Consider the following 19,575-nt stretch of genomic DNA (forward strand, 5'->3'; position numbering starts at 1 on the left):
GTGTCGTTTCCCGGTGGGGGGGGGCACTGCATGGGGGCTCACTGCGGGGGGGGGATTGCAGTGACGCGAGCAGTCCCTGCAGTGAGCAGTGTCGTTTCCCGGTGGGGGGGGCACTGCATGGGGGCTCACTGCGGGGGGGGGATTGCAGTGACGCGAGCAGTCCCTGCAGTGTGCAGTGCTGAATCCCACCAGGGGGACACTGGATGGGGAGGTCACTGCTGGGGGGGTTATTGCAGTGACACAAGTAATCCCTGCAGTGTGGAATCCGCTGGCACTGGATGGGGGCTCACTGCTGGGCGGATATTGCAGACGCGCATGCAGTCTCTGCAGTTTGCAGTGATAAATCCCGCAGGGGGCACTGCATGGGGGATCACGGGGGGGGGGAGGATATTGCAGACACACATGCAGTCTCTGCAGTTTGCAGTGATAAATCCTGCAGGGGGCACTGCATTAGGGCTCACGGGGGGGGGGTATTGCAGACGCGCATGCAGTCTCTGCAGTTTGCAGTGATAAATTGAGCAGGGGGACACTGGATGGGGGCTCGCTGGGGGGGGGGGGTATTGCAGAGACAGAAGCAGTCCCTGCAGTGGAAGTGCTGAATCCTGCAGGGGGGATACTGCAGTGAAATAGGCAGCCCCTGCAATGAGCCCCCACTCACTCATAGAAAGGGGGGGCAGGCCCAGCCTTGTGCAGTGGCCAGCCCTAGGGCCTGACAGCTAGCTGGGAGCAGAGCTCAGGGCCTGGCCCGGTGAGCTGGGAGCTAGCGCCCAGGGCCAGCAGCTGGCTGCTCGGTGCAACACGTAGACGCAGCCCATGGTGGCGCTGGGTTTCCCACTGCCTCGCTCACCCAGCCTGCCACGCACAGACGCTGGCAGCTCTGCCAAGGCAAAGCTGCCCTGGGGCAGTGCCAAGTGCTGCTTAACAACACAGGGCGCCACGTGAGACGGGGTTGGGCTCACCTGGACACAAGTGACACGAGCAGTCCCTGCAGTGTGCAGTGCAGAATCCGCGAGGGCGCACTGGGTGGGGGCGTGGGGGTGGATATTGCAGTGACACAAGCAGTCCCTGCAGTGTGCAGTGCAGAATCCGCGAGGGCGCACTGGGTGGGGGCGCACTGGGTGGGGGCGTGGGGGTGGATATTGCAGTAACACAAGCAGTCCCTGCAGTGTGCAGTGCAGAATCTGCGGGGGCGCACTGGGTGGGGGTGTGGGGGTGGATATTGCAGTGACACAAGCAGTCCCTGCAGTGTGCAGTGCAGAATCCGCGAGGGCGCACTGGGTGGGGGCGTGGGGGTGGATATTGCAGTGACATAAGCAGTCCCTGAAGTGTGCAGTGCAGAATCCGCGAGGGCGCACTGGGTGGGGGCGTGGGGGTGGATATTGCAGTGACACAAGCAGTCCCTGCAGTGTGCAGTGCAGAATCCGCGAGGGCGCACTGGGTGGGGGCGTGGGGGTGGATATTGCAGTGACACAAGCAGTCCCTGCAGTGTGCAGTGCAGGGTGTTACTCGCACCAGGTCCCACCCGTGCATCGCGCAGGTGCCGCAGCACTCCTGCTTGTTTTGCATAGACAGATGAACACCACGACCCGACGCCTGTGGTGCTTTGCGTGCGACATGTGCACCACCTTTTGCAGTGCGGGGAGGTCAGCCCCCCCCCCCACCTCCAGAGCTATCAGCACTCCAGCTTGTGGCAGGATCACGCAGGGAGCAAGCCTCCTATCGACCGTCAGGGGCGCAGGGCCAGGGCCTGTGGCCTGTGAAACACACAAGGCCGCACAGGCTGAAATAACGCAGCGGGGGTGCCACGTAGAATAGTGCCCGGGTGACTAATGCACTGTGCAAGTGGAGACGTGTGCCCAGGAAATAACTCCACACAATGGAAAGGCAAGTGCGATGCAATGCACGACCGCCAGCCACAGCCCGGAACAGGGCAGGCCCCTGAAGCCCCGTGGCTAATTGTGCAAGGCGAAAGAGTGGTGAGCGAGGCACTACGAACGTCACGTTGCCCAAGTCACGCGCTTCCCTGGCAGAGGAAGCAGGCAGGTGCTGTACAGCTCTGAACGCCCCTTCCCTGCTGCTCCTCGTGCGTGAGGGGCTCAGGCCCCGCGCCGGGCAGGCAGGAATCCCAAAGCAAATCGGGCTCTAGCTGCTGCCGGAACCGGCTACAGGCCCTGGGGCACTGGCGAGAGGTTAGTCCACGGGCCGTCTCCTGCACAGTTAAGATTTGATTTCTGTGGAGTTGTGCGGCACAGATGAAGCTAACCCTGTCGCTGCTTCTTACTCTGGGAGCCCAAATAGCGCTGCAGGAATTGAACGCAGGTCGAACCTCTCTCGTCCGGCAACATCCGTGGTCCAGCATGATTTCAGTGAGCCGGATGTCCACGTTTCGTGGGGTGGCTGAGTTTCCCGCGGTCCTATAATGGGTGTTTACAGCCCCCAGGCCTGGCTCTCACTGAAGTTACTCCACTCACAGCTCGACCTTTTGACCGCTGACTCCGCGGATGGGACGCGAAGGCTGGGATTTGCATGCAGTGGACTCAGGAGGAATTACCCGAACAAGCAACATTAACTTGGACAGTTTCCTCTCCCGCGCCCTGGGGGTGCGGTCCTGACCAGCACAGGGCAGGCAGGGACACGCCGCATGCAAAGAGCAGAGAGGGATCGGACATAGTCCAGTACAGGCCACCAGGTACCCTGGATTCACCCCTCTGAGCTAGAAGAGCTGGTGGAAAGAGCGACGCACCATTTCAGAATTGCCCCCGACGGAGCATCTGGTGCGAGTCAGAGGCGCAGAATTAAAGCGGCGTGACTGGAAATCTCCCAGCGGAAAGAGAGGAACGCCGGGTGCTTTTCTCTCCGCCTCGCGGCTTTCGGGGTTGGCGCGCGGGAGCCGGAGGGAGTCGCCCCGTCAAGTTTTCCTCCACAACCATTGAGGCTAGAAAGTCACTTTTGAAAGCCAGAGCCCCCGTGGAACCGAGACTTCGCTCGCACATCGCTGGAGCCTTGGCTGCCCCACGTCTGCTCCCAATGGGGCCACGTTTGATTGACAGATACCAAGGTCTGCTGCGGCCAGACCCCTTCTACGTCCCGGGGCAGGGAATTTCACCCGCTCATTCCGGCAGCCGCCCGCATCCTTGCTAAGCAGACCGCTGTCCCCCTAGAAAAGGCTGCAGTCCTGATTTCATGGCCCTGGGTGGGGGAGAAGCTATGTATCTAGCTTCAGCTCCCTTGGGTTCCTTTGCGCCAGGCCCGCCGGGGGCCCTGGCCGCCCCTTGTTAATGGGCAGGCAATTAACTGGAGCTAATAACGCCTCCAGTGCAGGCCTGCCCAATGGACGGTGAATTCTGCAACCTGTTCCGCTGAAAGCCGCAGGAGCCTCTCACAGCCCTGGGGAGCCATTCAGATAAATTAACTGGAGGCCCCAAAACTCCTCTGAGGAGGGGACGGTGATGGCGTTCGGTGTGATACGCTCGGCACCAGGATCCCAGGGCAGCTCTGCTGGGAAATACAGGCCTGGCCGGGCCGGGGGAGGGCTGGTTCTTGGTGTCCGGGCGTCCCCTTGCTGAGCGTAGACGTCTGAATTGTTGAGTAGCCTCCGGAGGGGTGGGCCACGGAGCACTGCCGGCGCCCCGCACTCTGTGCACGTCGTGTGGCCCGGGCGCTTTTCCGAAAGCTTCCGCGCCATGGCATCACGTAAGAACCTCGGCTTCCGTTTTGTGGAACCCCACCTTTCAGGCTGTCTCGGAAGAAAGCTTGGCACTACACATCTAAAAGGCCCACCAAAGGTCTCAAAAATGGGTTGTTCTTAAATCCCATGGTTTTGAACCAAAGCGGAGGGGGGCTGCCGGAGGGGGCGGGTCACTGAATCGTGACTTTTGAATCTGGGTGCTTGGTGATGTGAATTTCATTTCCCCTCATGCCGCCGGGATTAATTATTCATCAAGTCTCTCGCCAGAGGGCTCCACGGTCTGCTCTGAGTTCCTGTACACACGGGCCCTGAATTAATTCGTGGCTGAACTAGAGCAAATTGCATAGAAAAACATCCGACCTCAATCTAAGCACGGCCGGGCTGGAAAATTCCCCTCCCAGGTAAAAACCGTGAGAACGGCCAGACTGGATCGGCCCAGAGCTCCATCTCGCCCAGTATCCTGGCCTCCAACAGTGGCCAGTTCCAGGTGCCCCAGGGGAAGGGAACACAGCCGGGAACGCTCACGTGCAAAACTTAACGAGACACCGAGCCCGGCTGCATTCACCCAAGAGTTCGGAGAGAGCTCAGATGGGAAATTGCGGAACTCCAGTGTGGTTTTAGTTTGGATAGACTAAGCTGTGGTTTCTAAGCCAGCTTCTGTACCTAAAGACTAGAAGATCGCTAACGGGACGCTCTAGCGGTGATCCTGGCAATTACAGACCAGTGAGTCTAACATCCGTACTGGGCAAATTAGTTGAAACGATAGTAAAGAATAAAATTGTCAGACACCTAGAGAAACAATTTGTTGGGGAAAGTCACCATGGTTTCTGGAAAGGGAAATCCTGCCTTACTAATCTCCTAGAGTTCTTTGAGGGGGTCAGCAAACGTGGACGGGGGGATCCAGTGGTTCTAGTGTACTGAGATGTCCTGAAAGCCTTTGACAAGGTCCCTCACCAAAGGCTCTTAAGCCAAGTGAGCTGTCATGGGAGAAGAGGGAAGGGCCTTTCGTGGACTGGTGACTGGTTACAAGACAGGAAACAAAGGGGAGGAATAAATGATCTGGAGAAAGGGGTAGACAGTGAAGTGGCAAAATTTGCAGATGATCCCAAACTGCTCAAGAGAGTTAAGACCAAAGCAGAGTGTGACGAGCTTCAAAGAGATCTCATCAAACTAAGTCAGGGGTTCCCAAACTTTTTGACACAGGGACCAGTAAATCCAGTCACGAGCTTTTGGGGGACTAGTGACATTAATTTGCATATTTGCATATTCATTAAGCAAATGGTGAATATTCAAATAAGTTGTTTCTGGTCCTCCCAAAGCCCCCAGTGGCAGCGTTAGCAAAGCTTCTGATACAGTCACCCACAATATTCTTGCCAGCAAGTTAAGGGAATATGGATTGGATGAATGGACTGGAAGATGGATAGAAAGCGGCTAGATCAGGGTTTTCCAAACTTTGTACTTTAGTTGGAACCCGTTGTTTTTAGTACTGTTTTTTGCAGCCCAAAAATATAAACACATAGGCTACGTCTACACTGGCCCCTTTTCCGGAAGGGGCATGTTAATTTCAGAGATCGCAATAAGGAAATCCGCGGGGGATTTAAATATCCCCCGCGGCATTTAAATAAAAATGTCCACCGCTTTTTTCCGGCTTTTAGAAAAGCCGGAAAAGAGCGTCTACACTGGCCCCGATCCTCCGGAAAAAAGCCCTTTTCCAGAGGATCTCTTAGTTTGGGAAACGCTGAACTAAGTGATTTGGCAACAAAATGGCAAATGAAATGGAACGTCAAGTAATCCCATTGAAAAACACAATGCCAGCTACACAGGCGATGTGATGGGGACTCATTTGGCTACAACTACTCAAGAGAGATCTTGACGTCATCGCGGACAGTTCTCTGAGGACGTCCACTCCGTGCGCAGCGGCTGGCAAAAAGTCAAATAGAGTGTTAGGAGTCATTAAAAAAGGGATCGAGAATAAAACAGAAAATATCTTATTGCCTCTGTATAAACCCACAGACGCCCACATCTGGATACTGCAGACAGACGTGGTCGCCTCAGCTCCAAAAAGATTTCTTGGCACTGGAAAAGGCTCAGAAAGGGGCTACAAAAATGATTCTGGGTTGGGAACAGGGCCCATGTGAAAAGAGAGTAAAGAGACGGGGACTTTTCAGTTTAGAAAAGAGGAGACAAAGGGGGGACAGGACAGAGATCCATAGCATCATGAGTGGTGTGGAGACAGTGAATAAGGACAATTATGTACTTGTTCCCATAATATAATAATTAGGGGTCACCAAATGGAATCAATAGGTAGCAGGTTGAAAACAAACCAAGTGAAATTTTTCTTCATGCAGCTCTCAGTCAACCTGTGGAACTCCTCGCCAGAGGATGTGGTTGTGACGTAGTGGGGGTACCTTGCTGGTTGCTATGTTCAGCAGTGGGTTGTGCGTGACCTCCACTGGCTGCTGGCTGTAGCACGGCCCAGCAGGGCAGAAGATGAGTCATTAGGCAAGGGTCTCTCAACCTGTCTGACCAGCTACCTAGTTAATTAAAATCCCACCTCCGGTTTAACTTGCTCCACCCGGCTGCTCAAGCTACATAAAAAAAAGAACATTAAAAAAATAGCAAGCGTTCTCATGCGGAGTTATTCGTACCTGGCAAGAGTCGCAGATTAACGATTATCAGGTTGAGAGATAATCAAGAGGAATCATTAATTGGGTAAATACAAATCAAAGTCAACCAGGAGTTGTTAATATCAGGTCATTCTAGCAAACAGCTGTTCGGTAGAACAATTAGTAGCTAACAAATAATTGGGATGAACCACTGGTAAAAGAATCCAGATCTATTATTGGTTCCTGATCATCCCTACTGAATACATTTTGTTGGAATAAGTAACAAAAAGCGGATCCTTATATTTCCATCTTTGTTCTTTTGCTGTTGACATCGGGTTCAAACTGAACGCGTGGCGGTGAAATCGGTATTGCGTGCAACACATGATCAGGCCGAACGCTGTCGCTTCATGTCCGTGAGCCTTCCGGCTCGCGGCACGTCCACCCCCATCCGGTGGAGTTACAGCCGACGCTGCTGCTCCGGTGGCTGGGTCCTCCCGTGGGTGTAGAAACGCCACCGAGCTCAGGTCCCTAGGCCCCCGCCAAGCAGGAACGTGAGCGCCCGTCATTGGCGCGGGTGACTTGTTTGCCGGTGGCCCGGGTGCCCCGAAATACTTTTGTTCCCAGTCACCTGCTGCGTGAGGGATCCAGGCTGGGCAAGCATCGAGGGCGGTTCCGTTGCGTAACAGCCGCTGTGAGGTGCTGCCTCGTGCGCCCCGTTACCGGCCGGGCCCGCTACGGCCACCCGGCCCGCACTGAGCCACGCGCCGGGAAAGAAACCCTCCACCGTCCCGCGCTGTCTGACAGGCTGCACCGGCCCTGGGAAGTGCTAAGCGGTGTGACTGCTTACACACACCCCGAACAGGGAACCACACACCAACACACACACCCTGAACAGGGAACCACACACACACCCTGAACAGGGAACCACACACCAACACACACACCCCGAACAGGGAACCACACACCAACACACACACCCCAAACAGGGAACCACACACACCAACACACACACCAACACACACACCCCGAACAGGGAACCACACACCAACACACACACCAACACACACACCCCGAACAGGGAACCACACACCAACGTACACACCCCAAACAGGGAACCACACACCAACACACACACCCCGAACAGGGAACCACACACCAACATACACACCCCAAACAGGGAACCACACACCAACACACACACCCCGAACAGGGAACCACACACACCCCAAACAGGGAACCACACACACACCCTGAACAGGGAACCACACACACACCCTGAACAGGGAACCACACACACACCCCGAACAGGAAACCAAACACGCACCCAAACAGGGAACCGAAGACACACACACACGATCAAGGATTCACCAAGGACAAGACACACACACACACACACAAACAGGGAACCGAAGACACACACATGCACACGCCGAGGGGCTGGGCCTGAGATCGGGGAGCCGGGCAGAATTCGCCCAGCGCAGGGCGCAGGAACGTTGCTCCCTCGGTGGCCGCCGTCCCTGCGGGCGAGCCACGGACACACGTCCCACGGGGGAGAAAGGGGGTCGCGCCCCCTCCCTTCGGCAGGGCACTCAGACACCGTGACCCTAGAAACCATCTATTTTATGCCCCCCCATCCCGCCCCACCAGCCATGCTCCGCCCGGCACGTGCTTTCCCGAATCGGGGCCCTTACGGCAAGGCCCGGACATACTTCCCTTGAAACCGGGGCCTGTATCCCCGTCCCCACGCGAGCGCTGGACCAGTGTGTGCGGGGGGGGGTACTACTGTCCCCCGGCTCGACTGCTTCCCCTCGGCCACTGGCTCCCAGCCCCCTGCTCCAAGGGGGAGCGAGGCCCCAAAGTCAAACACGCCCTGAAGGGCTTTGCTGAGCGTGGGGCTGAGCCAGGCGTGTTCCCAGCCCCCGGCAAAGCGGCATGAGCATCGTGTTGTGGCTTTCTCACGCTGGCCCCTGGCCTGTCTGCTGGGAGTGACTCCGGAGCAGCGGCTATCTGGGGGGAATCCGGAGCAGGAGCTATCTGGGGTGAATCCGGAACAGGAGTTATCCGGGGTGAATATGGAGCAGGGGCCGTCTGGGGTGAATCTGTAACAGGAGTTTATTTGGGGTGAACCCGGAGCAGAGACAATCCGGGGCGAACCCAGAACAGAGACAATCCGGGGCGAATGTGGAGCAGGGGCCGTCTGGAGGCGAACCCGGAGCAGAGACAATCCGGGGCGAACCCGGAGCAGGAGCCATCCGGGGCGAACCCGGAGCAGGGGCCGTCTGGAGGCGAACCCGGAGCAGAGACAATCCGGGGCGAACCCGGAGCAGGAGCCATCCGGGGCGAACCCGGAGCAGGGGCCGTCTGGAGGCGAACCCGGAGCAGAGACAATCCGGGGCGAACCCGGAGCAGGGGCCGTCTGGAAGCGAACCCGGAGCAGGGGCCGTCTGGAGGCGAACCCGGAGCAGAGACAATCCGGGGTGAACCCGGAGCAGGGGCCGTCTGGAAGCGAATCCGGAGCAGGGGCCGTCTGGAGGCGAACCCGGAGCAGAGACAATCCGGGGTGAACCCGGAGCAGGGGCCGTCTGGAGGCGCATCCGGAGCGGGGCTCTGTCTAGACAAGACTCAGACCAGATTCTCACGGTCCCTCCGGGCCTTCCCCAGGGGTCCCGGCCGTCCAATCAGCGCCAGCGGGTCCCGCCTGGCCCGGGCCTGCCCGGCAACAGGTGACGCGGGCGGGCGGGCGCAGCCATTGGCTGGGGGCCGGGGGTGCCGGGGAGCCGGGCCGGCCGGGGGCAGACGGCCCGGCGGGGATGGAGGCGCCCGGCTGCTGGGGGCTGCTGCTGGCCCTGGGGCTGCTGGGGGGGGCGGCGCCCACCGCCCCGACCGACGGTAGGGGGGGCATTGCACGGCCCGTGCGCGTGCACCAGGGGTTGTGTGTGTGCACAAGGGGTTGGGTATATGTGGTTGTGTGTGTTGCACAAGGGAGTGTGTGTGTGCATGCACAGGGATTGTGTGATTCTTGTGCTGCACAAAGGAATGGTGTGCTTGCACAAGGGATTGTGTGATTTCTGTGCTGCACAAGGGAATGGTGTGCTTGCACAGGGATTGTGTGATTCCTGTGCTGCACAAGGGAATGGTGTGCTTGCACAAGGGATTGTGTGATTTCTGTGCTGCACAAGGGAATGGTGTGCTTGCACAAGGGATTGTGTGATTCCTGTGCTGCACAAGGGAATGGTGTGCTTGCACAGGGATTGTGTGATTCCTGTGCTGCACAAGGGAATGGTGTGCTTGCACAGGGATTGTGTGATTCCTGTGCTGCACAAGGGAATGGTGTGCTTGCACAAGGGATTGTGTGATTTCTGTGCTGCACAAGGGAATGGTGTGCTTGCACAGGGATTGTGTGATTTCTGTGCTGCACAAGGGAATGGTGTGCATGCACAGGGATTTCCTGTGCGGTTGTGTGTGTGCAGGCACAAAGGGATTTTGTGTGTCCTTGTGTGTGCACATGCTCGGGGATTGTGTGTGTGTTCAGTGCACAAGGAGACGGTGTGTGGGGTTCTGTGTGTGTGCACAAGGGGATTGTGTGTGTTCATCATGCATGGAAATTGTGTGTGCTTGGGCGTGTACAGGAGGATATTGTGTGTGTGATTGTGTGCACAGAAAACCTGTGTGGTTGTGTAGAAGAGGACTGTGTGTGAATGACTGTGTGCACACGGGGACAGCGTGTAGCATTGTGTGTGCATAAGGATTGTGTGTGTGGAGATGTCTCAGGAGAGTGTGTATGTGTCGGGGGATGTTAAATGTGTGTGGAATTGGGCCGGCATGGAGATTGGGTGTTGGGGTGCTTGTGTGTTAGAGCAAAAGTTTCCCCAGGGTTAGTCGGGCACTGAGGGGGTGTGTGTGCGTGTGTGTGTGTGTCCCATGGTGTGTTCACGGGGATTTCTGGGTGTGTAACCATGTAAAGGGGAGTGCAGCTAGACGAGTGATTGTGCACACAGGGGAGTGCAAAGTGGCTGTTGCTTGTGTGACTGTGTAGGCAGGGGGCGGGCCAGGTGGCTTGTGGTGTGTTTTGTCACTAGGTGCGCACGCAGCCCATGTATGTATGTAAGGCATTGGGGGTACGTGTGCAGCTGTGTACACGGGGTGTGTGTGTGTAGGTGTGACGGCGCGTTGGGGGTTCCCCGTCTCCTGCACCCCGAAATGGCACAACCAGACTGCACCAGCCAGTGGAATTGAGGGTGGTTTATTGCTCCTCCAGCACAGCGCAGCACAGATGTAGTCTGGTCACAGGAACTGGGCTAGGATGCCTCAGGCCCCCTTGAGATGGGGGAGACTGGGCCCCTAAACTCTAGCCCCTTCTCCTAGGCTCTCCTCCATGCCCTCCGACAGCCAGCAACCAACCCACCAACTTCCAGCCCTGCCCCCCAGCCAAGGCAGCATTCCACCTTCCTTTGTTCCTCTCCATGGGGGGTGTCTGGCCACTGGTTTGCATAGTGACTCATCCTGTTTTGCTGGGTCGTGGTACCCACGGCAGCCAGTGGGGGTTCCCCCAGAGCCAGCAGCATAGAAACCAGCCAGGTACCCCCACTACGTCACAGTTCTCCCCCCTCCGAGAGCGAACTGAGCAGGGTCACTCCGCTCGTGACCTAGGGAAGTTCGGGTCCTCTGCGTGGGAACCCGCTCCGGGGACATGGGTGCTCCCCTTAACTCAGGCCGGCCGTGGCAAGGCCCCACATGAGCTGGCTTCCCTCTGTCCACTCACCGCCCCGCTCCAGGGCGACTGGCGCAGGCCTGTCCTCGGGGGTCACTCCCACCCTTCCGCTGGCCTTGATCTCTGGCCAGGGTCTCTCGGGCTGGGGCCATGATCCCAGCGAGCCTTCTCTGGACAACCAGGGCGGCTTCCACCCCCGATGCTCCATCCAGGGAGGACTTCCCCTCCCATAACTCTCTCAGCGAGCCCAGAGGGTCTATCTGGGGTAGAGACCCCCAAGCCGCTTTCCTCCTGTCTTGGGCCTTCCCGCCCCTCTGGCAGGAGTCACAGGACCGGCAGTACCGCTGCACGGCTGTAAAGATTCCCGGCCAATAGAAGTGCTGGAGCAGCTTCAGCCGGGTGCTCCGGATCCCCCGGTGGCCCCCAACGGGGACGTCGTGGGCCAAATACAGCAGCTTGAGGCGATACTTTCGGGGGACGACCAGCTGCCGCTCTACCCTCCATGCCCTCGCCTTCCTGGGGGGAAGCCACTCACGGAACAGGAGCCCACGCTCCCGCAGGAATCTCTCCTGGCCACCTCTCCCCCGGGGCTGAGCTGCACGGAGGCCAGCCTGGTCCCTCAGCCTCTGCAAGGAGGGGTCTGCCTGCACCTCAGCCTGGAATTCAGCTGCTGAGGCAGGGATCGGGACCTGTCCCCCACCTCTGCCTAGGTCCGGAGTCCCAGCCTGGCTGGACCCCGTGTCCACTGGGATGGGACCCTGAGGACGCTGCCCGGAGTCCTTCCCTGGACCCACGTTGTCAGCCCCCCGCTGGCTCTGGCTCCAGGTAGTGACTAGAGCCCGCTGGGATTCATGGGGCCACTCCTCTAGGTCATTCCCCATCAGCACCTCGGTGGGCAAGTGCGGGTGCACCCCCACTTCCTTGAGGCCTTCCTTCGCCCCCCATTTCAGATGCACCCGGGCTACAGGCACCTTAAACGGGGACCCATCTATGCCCTTCAGGGTCAGCTGCGCGTGGGGTAGTATCCGCTCCGGGGCCACTATGTCGGATCGGGCCAGAGTCACCTCCGCCCCCGTGTCCCAGAAGCCCGTCACCTTCCTACCATCCACCTCCAGGGGTATGAGGCACTCGCTCCGCAGGGGCCGTCCTGCCCCCACCCGGTACACAGAGAAATCCTCCTCCCGAGGGTCAGACCTCCCAGGGGAGGTGCACTGAGCATCCTTCCCCTCTCTCTGAGCTGAGGTTTGCCTGCCAGCCCCTGCCTCTGGGGCAGCCTGCCCTTCCTCCCGCCCCAGCCAGTTAACCCTGGAAAGTCCCCGGTCCCGGGACCTGGTGCACTGAGCCCTCTTGTGGCCTTTTTGCCCACAGCGATGGCAAGTTAGGCTTTGGGCTGTCTCTGTCCAGGCCCTGGCTGGTTCTCTGGGGCACAGACGACCTGTTCCTTGGTCTCGCCCCGTAGTTGACTCCCTCCATCGCTCAGCCGAGATGCGGTCTCTGCACGGTTCCCTCTCTCTCCGGGACTCCCGTTCACACCCGGACCGGCTCTCCGTGAACTCATCCGCCAGTCTCCCGGCCTCCTGGGGGTTCTCTGGTCTCCGGTCCTTGAGCCACAGCCTCAGTTTGGGTGGGCACGCTTCATAGAACTGCTCCATCATGACCAGCTTGAGCAGCTCCTCTGCGGTCTGGGCTCCGACTCCAGACACCCACTTGCGGCAGTATTGCACCAGGCGGGAGGCCAGGTCCACATAGGTCTCCCGTGGCCCTTTCTGTACCCCCCGGAACTTCTTCCTGTACATCTCGGGGGTCAGCCCGAACTTGTGCAGCAGGGCCTCCTTGACTCGGTTGTAATCCCCTGGCTGTAGGTCCTCCAGCTGGCTGAGCACTCCGGCCGCCTCCTGGTTCAGTGCGGGGATGAGCTCCTGCAGCCAGTCAGCTGGGGGGACCCGTTGCAGTCCACAGGCCCTCTCAAAGGAGCTGAGGAACCCGTCTATGTCACCCACGTCCTTCAATTGGGCCACCATGAGCCTCTCCAAGCGCCTGGCATCCCCGGGACTCTGGGGCCCATCCACTCTTGGCGCAGCCGGGGCCCCGCAGGTTCTCCGCTCTGCCATGGCCAGCTCATGCTGTCGCTGCCTCTCTCGGTCCTGGCGCTCCTTCTCTCGGTCCTCTACTTCCAATTCCTTCATCCGCAGCTGGATCTCCAGCCGCCGCAGCTCCGCTGGGCTGGCCCCTGCCCTAGATGGGCTACGGCTTGCAGGCCTCCCGGGAGACGCTGTCTCATCTCTCCGGTGGGTCCCAGCGCTCCTCCCCCTCTCTGAGCCTGACACACTCTCAGGGGGGGTCTGGCTGCTTCCCCTGGGGACAAGATCCTGGCCCCGTGGCTGGTCATTCTCTTCCAGCTGGGTAATCAGCTGGGCCTTGGTTGCTTTCCGCACCGGCAAGCCCCTCTCTCTGCACAGCCCCACCAGCTCTGCCTTCAAGAGTCGGGCGTAGGCCATCTGCCCGCTGGGCCCCTCGGTGCAGACTCACCAGTCTAGTGCTGCAGCGCCCCACGATTCCCAGGAACCGCTTCGCTCTGTCTCCAGCACGCCTGGCTCCAGGGCTCTTGCTTCTACTGCGCCTTGTCGCTCACCGCTGGGAGCTCCATCCACGGGGTGCAGTGTATCCCACTTCTGACACCAGTGTGACGGCGCGTTGGGGGTTCCCCGTCTCCTGCACCCCGAAATGGCACAACCAGACTGCACCAGCCAGTGGAATTGAGGGTGGTTTATTGCTCCTCCAGCACAGCGCAGCACAGATGTAGTCTGGTCACAGGAACTGGGCTAGGATGCCTCAGGCCCCCTTGAGATGGGGGAGACTGGGCCCCTAAACTCTAGCCCCTTCTCCTAGGCTCTCCTCCATGCCCTCCGACAGCCAGCAACCAACCCACCAACTTCCAGCCCTGCCCCCCAGCCAAGGCAGCATTCCACCTTCCTTTGTTCCTCTCCATGGGGGGTGTCTGGCCACTGGTTTGCATAGTGACTCATCCTGTTTTGCTGGGTCGTGGTACCCACGGCAGCCAGTGGGGGTTCCCCCAGAGCCAGCAGCATAGAAACCAGCCAGGTACCCCCACTACGTCACAGTAGGGGAGCAGTGCGCTTGCACCCGGGTTGTGCTGTGTCCGTGTGTGAGGGATGGTGGGGAGGCTGGGCGTGGGGCCCATGCGTGGGACGTGCAGCGGGCTGGGGGGCGTGTGCTCACGAGGATGGGGAGTGTGTTGTGTACGTGGGGTGTGTGTGTGTAGGGGAGCAGTGCGCTTGCACCCGGGTTGTGCTGTGTCCGTGTGTGAGGGATGGTGGGGAGGCTGGGCGTGGGGCCCGTGCGTGGGACGTGTGGCAGGCAGGGGGGCGTGTGCTCACGAGGATGGGGAGCGTGCTGTGTACGTGGGGTGTGTGTGTGTAGGGGAGCAGTGCGCTTGCACCCGGGTTGTGCTGTGTCTGTGCGTGAGGGATGGTGGGGAGGCTGGGCGTGGGGCCCGTGCGTGGGACGTGCGGCGGGCAGGGGGGCGTGTGCTCACGAGGATGGGGAGCGTGCTGTGTACGTGGGGTGTGTGTGTGTAGGGGAGCAGTGCGCTTGCACCCGGGTTGTGCTGTGTCCGTGCGTGAGGGATGGTGGGGAGGCTGGGCGTGGGGCCCGTGCGTGGGACGTGCGGCGGGCAGGGGGGCGTGTGCGCACGAGGATGGTGAGCGGGCGTGACACTGGTGTGCGTCTCTCCGCCCAGAGCCACCAGCCCACCTGCTGTCCAGCGTGCTGTTCTGTCAGCCGGAGCGCCCCTCGATGGGCCTGGCGCTCACCTTCGACGGGGACGGGCTCTTCGCCTTTGACTTCCCGCAGACGCGCTGGGAGGCCCGGCTGCCCGACTTCCAGCCCTGGCTGGGGGCCCAGGAGAGCCCGGAGCTGATCCGCAACGACTCCCTGCTGTGCCGCCAGCTGCAGACCGTCCTGGGCAACATCTCCCACGGCCTCCTGCCCGAGGCCAGAGGTACCCGCCCCCCCGCCCGCGGGCCCGCTCCCTCCTCCATCGCCTGTAGACTGGCTCCTCCCCCAGCGGCTGGCTCCTCCCCCCTGAGCCCGCGGGACGGCTCCCCCCTCCACCACCAGCGGACTGGCTCCTCCCCCCCTGAGCCCGCCGGATGGCTCCTCCCCCCCTGAGCCCACAGGCTGGCTCCCTCCTCCATCGCCTGTAGACTGGCTCCTCCCCCCCTGAGCCCACAGGCCGGCTCCCCCCTCCACCGCCTGCGGGACGGCTCCTCCCCCCCCTGAGCCCGCGGGCTGGCTCCCCCCTCCACTGCCTGCGGGACGGCTCCTCCCCCCAGCGGCTGGCTCCTCCCCCCCCGAGCCCGCAGGCCGGCTCCCTCCACTGCCTGCAGGACGGCTCCTCCCCCCAGCGGCTGGCTCCTCCCCCCCCCTGAGCCTGCAGGCCGGCTCCCCCCTCCACTGCCTGCAGGATGGCTCCTCCCCCCAGCGGCAGGCCGACTCCCCCCCTGAGCTCGTGGGCTGGCTCCTCCCCCCGAGCCTGCGGGCCAGCACCCCACTCCACTGCCTGCAGACTGGCTCCTCCCCCCAGCACCTGCAGGCCGACTGCTCCCTGGAACCTGCGGGCTGGCTCCCCCCTCCACCGCCTGCTGACTGGCTCCTCCCCCCCAGTGTCTGGCTCCTCCCCCCCAGCACCTGCAGGCCGACTGCCCCCTGGAGCCTGTGGGCCGGCTCCCCCCTCCACCGCCTGTAGACTGGCTCCTCCCACCAGTGGCTGGCTCCTCCCCCTGGCACCTACAGGACCGCTTCCCCCTCCCAGTGCCTGTGGGCCAGCTCCTCCCCTGGCAGCAGGCTCCTCCCCCCACTAGCTGCAGGATGGCTCCTCCCCCCACTGCCTCATTCCCCACCCACCCCTCACCACCTCCCCTGTGCCCGCAGGCACCCCCATAGCCAGCGTGTACACGCTGCAGCCGCTGGAGCTGGGCGAACCCAACACGCTGATCTGCCAGGTGAGCAACCTCTTCCCGGCCTCCGTCTCCGTCTCGTGGCAACGGCGCGGGGAGCCCGTGAGCCAGGGCGCCAACACCACCCGCCTGTACCCCACCGAAGACCTGGGCTTCCTGCTCTTCTCCTACCTGCCCTTCACCCCCCGCGAGGGAGACGTCTACACCTGCACCGCCAGCGTGCCCGGCACCAGCTTCTCCACCGTCGCCTACTGGGGTGAGCCCGTCCCCGCCCCCGCCCCCCAATACCTCCATCCTGCACCCCCATCCTTCCCCCCGCACCGCCAGCGTGCCCGGCACCAGCTTCTCCACCGTCGCCTACTGGGGTGAGCCCGTCCCCCGCCCCCCAGCACCCCCATCCTGAACCCTGCACCCCCATCCTTCCCCCCGCACCGCCAGCGTGCCCGGCACCAGCTTCTCCACCGTCGCCTACTGGGGTGAGCCCGTCCCCCGCCCCCGCCCCCCAGTACCTCCATCCTGCACCCCCATCCTTCCCCCCGCACCCCCATCCTGCCCCCCCATCCTTCCCCCCGCACCCCCATCCTTCCCCCCACACCGCCAGCGTGCCCGGCACCAGCTTCTCCACCGTCGCCTACTGGGGTGAGCCCGTCCCCCGCCCCCGCCCCCCAGTACCTCCATCCTGCACCCCAATCCTTCCCCCCGCACCCCCATCCTGCCCCCTGCACCCCCATCCTGCCCCCCGCACCGTCAGCGTGCCAGGCACCAGCTTCTCCACCGTCGCCTACTGGGGTGAGCCCATCCCCCGCCCCCGCCCCCCAGTACCTCCATCCTGCACCCCCATCCTTCCCCCCGCACCGCCAGCGTGCCCGGCACCAGCTTCTCCACCGTCGCCTACTGGGGTGAGCCCGTCCCCCGCCCCCGCCCCCCAGTACCTCCATCCTGCACCCCCATCCTTCCCCCCGCACCCCCATCCTGCCCCCCACAGCCCCATCCTTCCCCCCGCACCGCCAGCGTGCCCGGCACCAGCTTCTCCACCGTCGCCTACTGGGGTGAGCCCGTCCCCCGCCCCCCAGCACCCTCATCCTGAACCCTGCACCCCCATCCTGCACCCCCATCCTTCCCCCTGCACCGCCAGCGTGCCCGGCACCAGCTTCTCCACCGTCGCCTACTGGGGTGAGCCCGTCCCCCGCCCCCCAGCACCCCCATCCTGCACCTCCATCCTTCCCCCTGCACCCCCATCCTGCCCCCTGCACCCCATCCTTCCCCCCGCACCGCCAGCGTGCCCGGCACCAGCTTCTCCACCGTCGCCTACTGGGGTGAGCCCGTCCCCCGCCCCCCAGCACCCCCATCCTGCACCCCCAATCCTTCCCCCCGCACCGCCAGCGTGCCCGGCACCAGCTTCTCCACCGTCGCCTACTGGGGTGAACCCGTCCCCCGTCCCCCCAGCACCCCCATCCTGCACCTCCATCCTTCCCCCTGCACCTCCATCCTTCCCCCTGCACTCCCATCCTGCACCCCCAATCCTTCCCCCCGCACCGCCAGCGTGCCCGGCACCAGCTTCTCCACCGTCGCCTACTGGGGTGAGCCCGTCCCCCGCCCCCGCCCCCAGCACCCCCATCCCTGCACCCCCATCCTGCCCCCTGCACTGCCACCATGCCCAGCACCAACTTCTTCACCATCGCCTACTGGGGTGAGCCCCCCTCCCTGTCCCTCGCCCCCTCTGCACCTCCATCCTTCTCCCTGCACCCCCACCGTGCCCAGCTCCAGCTTCTCCACTGTCGCCTGCTGGGGTGAGCCTCCCTCCCTGCCACCCGCATCCCCATCCTGCACCCCAATCCCCTCCTGCACCCCAATCCCGTCCTGCACCCCAATCCCCTCCTGCACTGCCACTGAGCCCAGCGCCTCTTCTCCGACGATTTCAATACTGGCAGAGGTTCGCTTAGTACGTTTGCAGATGATCCCAAGCCGCAGGGGTTGCCACTAATCTGGAGGGAGGGTCGTAATTCAAAATGACCTGGACAGACTGGAGAAATGGTCGGTGGGGAACAGGATGACGTGGAATACAGACCAATGCAAAGTGCTCCGCTTAGGAAGGAACAATCAGTTTCACGCCTACAGAACGGGAAGCGACTGCCTAGAAGGGGATCTAGGGGTTAGAGGGGCCACACGCTGAATATGAGTCAGCAGGGTGATGCTGTTGCACAAAAAGCAAACATGAGTCTGGGCTGCATGAACAGGCGTGTTGTGAGCAAGATACGAGGAGTCATTCTGCCGCTCTACTCTGCGCTGGTCAGGCCTCAGCTGGAGGAGTGTGTCCAGTTCAGGGCGCCGCATTTCAAGGAAGATGCAGAGAAATTGGGGAGGGTCCAGAGAAGAGCAACAAGAATGAGGAAAGGTCCAGAGAACAGGAGCTGGGAGGGAGGCTGAAGGAATTGGTTGAAGCAAAATACAGGACAATGTAGCACTTTAAAGACTAACAAGATGGTTTATTAGATGATGAGCTTTCGTGGGCCAGACCCACTTCCTCAGATCAAATAGTGGAAGAAAATTGTCACAACCATATATATTGTGATAACCCTCTAATATCATTAGCTCACAGACATTTACCCCCCACATCCCCTTCGGTTCTGAAATGTGATTTGTCCTTTTCATATTTGTTCATTTTTTAATTGTATCCTTTGGTATCTATGGCTGTGACTATTTTCTTCCACTATTTGATCTGAGGAAGTGGGTCTGGCCCACGAAAGCTCATCATCTAATAAACCATCTTTAGTCTTTAAAGTGCTACATTGTCCTGTATTTTGTTTCAGCTGCACCAGACTAACACGGCTACATTTCTATCACTATTCTGAAAGAATTGGGTTTGTTTAGTTTGGAAAAGAGAAGACTGAGGGGAGACATGAGAGCAGTTTTCAGGTATCTAAAAGGGGGTAACAAGGAGGAGGGAGAAAAATTGTTCTCCTTGGCCTCTGAGGATAAACAAGAAGCAAGGGGCTTAAACTGCAGCAAGGGAGGTTTAGGTTGGACATTAGGGAAAAGTTCCTGCCTGCCAGGGTGGTCAGACACTGGAATAAATTGCCTGGGGGGTTGTGGAATCCCCATCTGTGGAGATATCGCAGAGCAGGTTGGATAAATGTCTCTCAGGGCTGGTCCAGACAGTGCTGGGTCCTGCCATGGGGGCAGGGGACTGGACTCGATGCTCTCACGGGCCCTTCCAGTCCTAGTGCTCTGTGATTCTATAATTCTCCACCGTCGCCTACTGGGGTGAGCCCCCCTCCCATCCCGGTCCAGCACCCAGCCCTTCCCCATCCCTCTGTCCCCCCCCCATCTCCCCAGCGACCCAGGAACTGCCCCCCCGCTGCTGCCCCCGACCTCACCTTGTGCCTCCCCCCCTCCAGTGCCCCAGTACCCCATCCCTCGGAGCTGCTGGAGACGGTGCTGTGCGGCGTGGCCATCGCCCTGGGCGTCTTCTTCATCATCACCGGGGTGGTCCTGATAGTCAAGTCCCGCTGGCCCCGCCCCACAGGTACACGGGGGGGGGGGGGGGGGCAGAGCGGCCGGGCTGGGGCCAGGACAGGGCGCCTGGGTTCA

The 19,575-nt window shown here is 60.9% G+C and overlaps 1 protein-coding gene across 1 annotated transcript; it reads left to right on the forward strand.

The window, feature by feature from the left end:
* The first annotated feature begins 9,032 nt into the window (after nt 1–9,032).
* LOC142825295 (class II histocompatibility antigen, M alpha chain) lies at nt 9,033–19,542 on the forward strand. The gene is made up of 4 exons (XM_075917125.1): nt 9,033–9,183; nt 14,766–15,026; nt 15,959–16,240; nt 19,383–19,542. The coding sequence occupies exons 1-4, from the start codon at nt 9,105–9,107 to the stop codon at nt 19,478–19,480; spliced, it is 720 nt and encodes a 239-aa protein (XP_075773240.1). The 5' UTR covers nt 9,033–9,104; the 3' UTR covers nt 19,481–19,542.
* The last annotated feature ends 33 nt before the right edge of the window (nt 19,543–19,575 follow it).

The sequence above is a fragment of the Pelodiscus sinensis genome, unplaced genomic scaffold (genome assembly GCF_049634645.1).
Source record: "Pelodiscus sinensis isolate JC-2024 unplaced genomic scaffold, ASM4963464v1 ctg115, whole genome shotgun sequence".
Classification (NCBI taxonomy): Eukaryota; Metazoa; Chordata; order Testudines; family Trionychidae; genus Pelodiscus; species Pelodiscus sinensis.